The sequence below is a fragment of the Cephus cinctus genome, unplaced genomic scaffold (genome assembly GCF_000341935.2).
Source record: "Cephus cinctus unplaced genomic scaffold, Ccin1 Ccin1_scaffold0357, whole genome shotgun sequence".
NCBI classification, from domain to species: Eukaryota; Metazoa; Arthropoda; class Insecta; order Hymenoptera; family Cephidae; genus Cephus; species Cephus cinctus.
The window spans coordinates 10,198-12,820 of NW_014333049.1; the positions used below are offsets into that span (position 1 = coordinate 10,198).

Genomic DNA, 2,623 nt, shown 5'->3' on the forward strand with positions numbered 1-2,623 from the left:
GGGGGGGGGGGGGAGTTCATTCTGGAATAAGTGAAGTTTGACGAGCCTACCATCACAGGAGAGGATACTAGTTATTCTCAGTCATTCTCAGTCTTGCTCGAGACGCCGTGGTAGAAGGTTGTGTAGCGCGTCAACAGTGTATCGCGCATATTCCGACAGATTAATTCCTCAAGTAGCCGTAGCTTTTTGATACGGCGCTGTTTTCTGTCCTTGCTGCTTGTGTTTTATGACTACATTGCTGAACACAATTCCAGTGCCTTCTACAATAATTTCATCACAATGAAGCCGAAGTTGAAACTGTTTTTGTGAACCTGAGTGTATCGCCTAATTAATATAGGAGGTTCGTGAAGTAATGGATGTGCTCACTGCACAAAGACTCATATCGAAACGGACTGTACCAACAGTACAGTTTATTCAACGTTCACTGTATCCATATATGTTGCGTAGCATGCTACAGTAAGTTTCACCCATCAAATCTATAATGTTTTCGTACTGTCTATACATATTGCTCTTTAATTTTCCCTGTATCATACTGTACCATATATATATCGATTTGTAGTATTCTTGTACTGGCTATACTGTTGTCTACTACTTTGTGTGAGAAAGTTCCTCCTATTCCTGCTACCCCTAATCCAAGAAAACTCCATGTTTTCGCGAATGTACGTACACTCCTGAATACTCTTGCGACCAAAGAATTCTCTTTATGTATGTCTTCGATATTTTTTTAGTACATTTTACACCTCGTACTGTAATTTCAATTCTTTAGTCTAGCGAAGTATTCAATATATTGAATAAAAATACTGTATATTATTGTTTACTTAGTAATTCATCTATTTGTCAGATGAATTATTGTGATAGTTCAGTGCCTTAATGTTAAAACGAGTACCATTAATATCATTACTATTCTTTTGGAAATTGATATTACGCTATAATTCCTGTCTGTAGTTGTACTCATTAGGGCTTTTTTGTATGTAATTGTCAATGTTCTTCAAGTTGTACAAATTTTCATAGTGATTTTCTTTGGAACTGGTTGGAACGATTATGTTACACTAAATTGATGTGGTTTATTTTTATTTGTATTTGTATATGTTTGATGAATGTACTGCACAATGTAGATTTAGCAGTATTCTTTTTTATGGCATTTGTAGCATGACGGCTGTCCTACAAATGGCCATGAACGTCACCACAAGAGGAAATGGAATGGAACGATAAAGTTCAAAAGGAGTAGCTGAGGTTCTGCAGGAATGTTGGTTAAAACTAAGGGAACATGTTTTAAGTGCAGATAACTCCTAGGGTTTTCCTTTTATGGAAATGTTTAGATATAGCTCTATAATTTTCTTATTTTCTTTCAAATGTGTGAGAGCAGTGATTTAAGGGACAATAATTAACATTACTCTGATTCTCTTAATGGTTTTGGTGATTTTTGTCAAAAATGTATTGTTGAAAATAATTTCTAAAAAAGATTTTATAATCTGACAATTAGTTTATTTTCATTTTTGCATAAAAATATTACACATTTTAGAATATACAATGTAAAGCCTTATTTAACTTGTGATGCTTGTCTTTATATGTGACCACAAGAAGCAGACAACTTATATTTTCATTGTGGTAAAAAAATTATTTCCTTCGATTATATACAATATTGCGTACCTTAATATGGTCATTTACAACACTTTGGTAATTAAATTATTACTACAAGTAAATTAATACTTACTGCTTTTATATTTTAGAAAATTGCTCTGTGATCAAGAAACTACTATGGCTGGAATAAGTAGACGAACTTATCTCAGGGATGTGAATCCTTATCTGATGTGTCCTCTTTGTCGAGGATACCTTATTGATGCCACTACAGTAGTAGAGTGTTTACATTCTTGTAAGTATACTGGATAAAATTCTAAAGTATTAAAAATCAAAATTTATTATGCACTAATAAAATGTGATATTTTCATAAAATATAAGCTTTTAACATTTTTATAGTCTGTAGGAGTTGTATTCTGAAGCACCTTAGATCAGAAGCTCACTGCCCTTCCTGCAGACATGTGCTTAACAAAGCTAAGCCTAATATGAAGTAAGTTAATATATATGTTATAATGAATACTCTGAATATTCTAAAACAATTATAAATATGGAACAACTGTTTAATGAAAACATTGAAGTTTGAAAGTTAGTGATTGTAAAAATTATGGTATTATTTTAATACAATATAATAAGAAAGTATGTAAAGACGTTAGTCATTTGAGTTGTGATTAACTAAATGATTATTCTCTTTAAAGAGCAGATAAAGCACTGCAGGACATTGTGTATAAGTTGGTGCCAGGATTATATCATCGAGAAATGCGACGTCGGCGTGACTTTTACAAGAAGCATCCTGAGCATGGTAAGATGTTATCTATGAAATTTGTATATTCAACATGCATTTTCAATTGTACTTGCGAAATTAACCGTGGCAAAAGCGACAATGAAGAATTAGGCAGTAATGACATAACTTTTGCGCATATGTAGCCATGTACAAACGCACGACTATAAATGAAACGGTTTTCAATGAATTGCAGGGCGTGCCGATAGCCTACACCATCTTCAAGGTGGTAAGCTCGACGAAAAAAAAAAAAAAAAAAAAAAAAAA

At 33.1% G+C, this 2,623-nt stretch overlaps 1 protein-coding gene across 1 annotated transcript; it reads left to right on the plus strand.

Annotated features, from left to right (window-relative positions):
- Positions 1 to 10: 10 nt before the first annotated feature.
- LOC107267230 (polycomb complex protein BMI-1-B) lies at positions 11 to 2,377 on the plus strand (the record flags this gene model as incomplete). The annotated part of the gene is given in 4 exon segments (XM_015738660.2): positions 11 to 456; positions 1,731 to 1,873; positions 1,978 to 2,068; positions 2,274 to 2,377. Coding segments are annotated over 4 exon segments (442 nt in total), but the record flags the coding sequence as incomplete, so codon positions are not given.
- Positions 2,378 to 2,623: the final 246 nt, after the last annotated feature.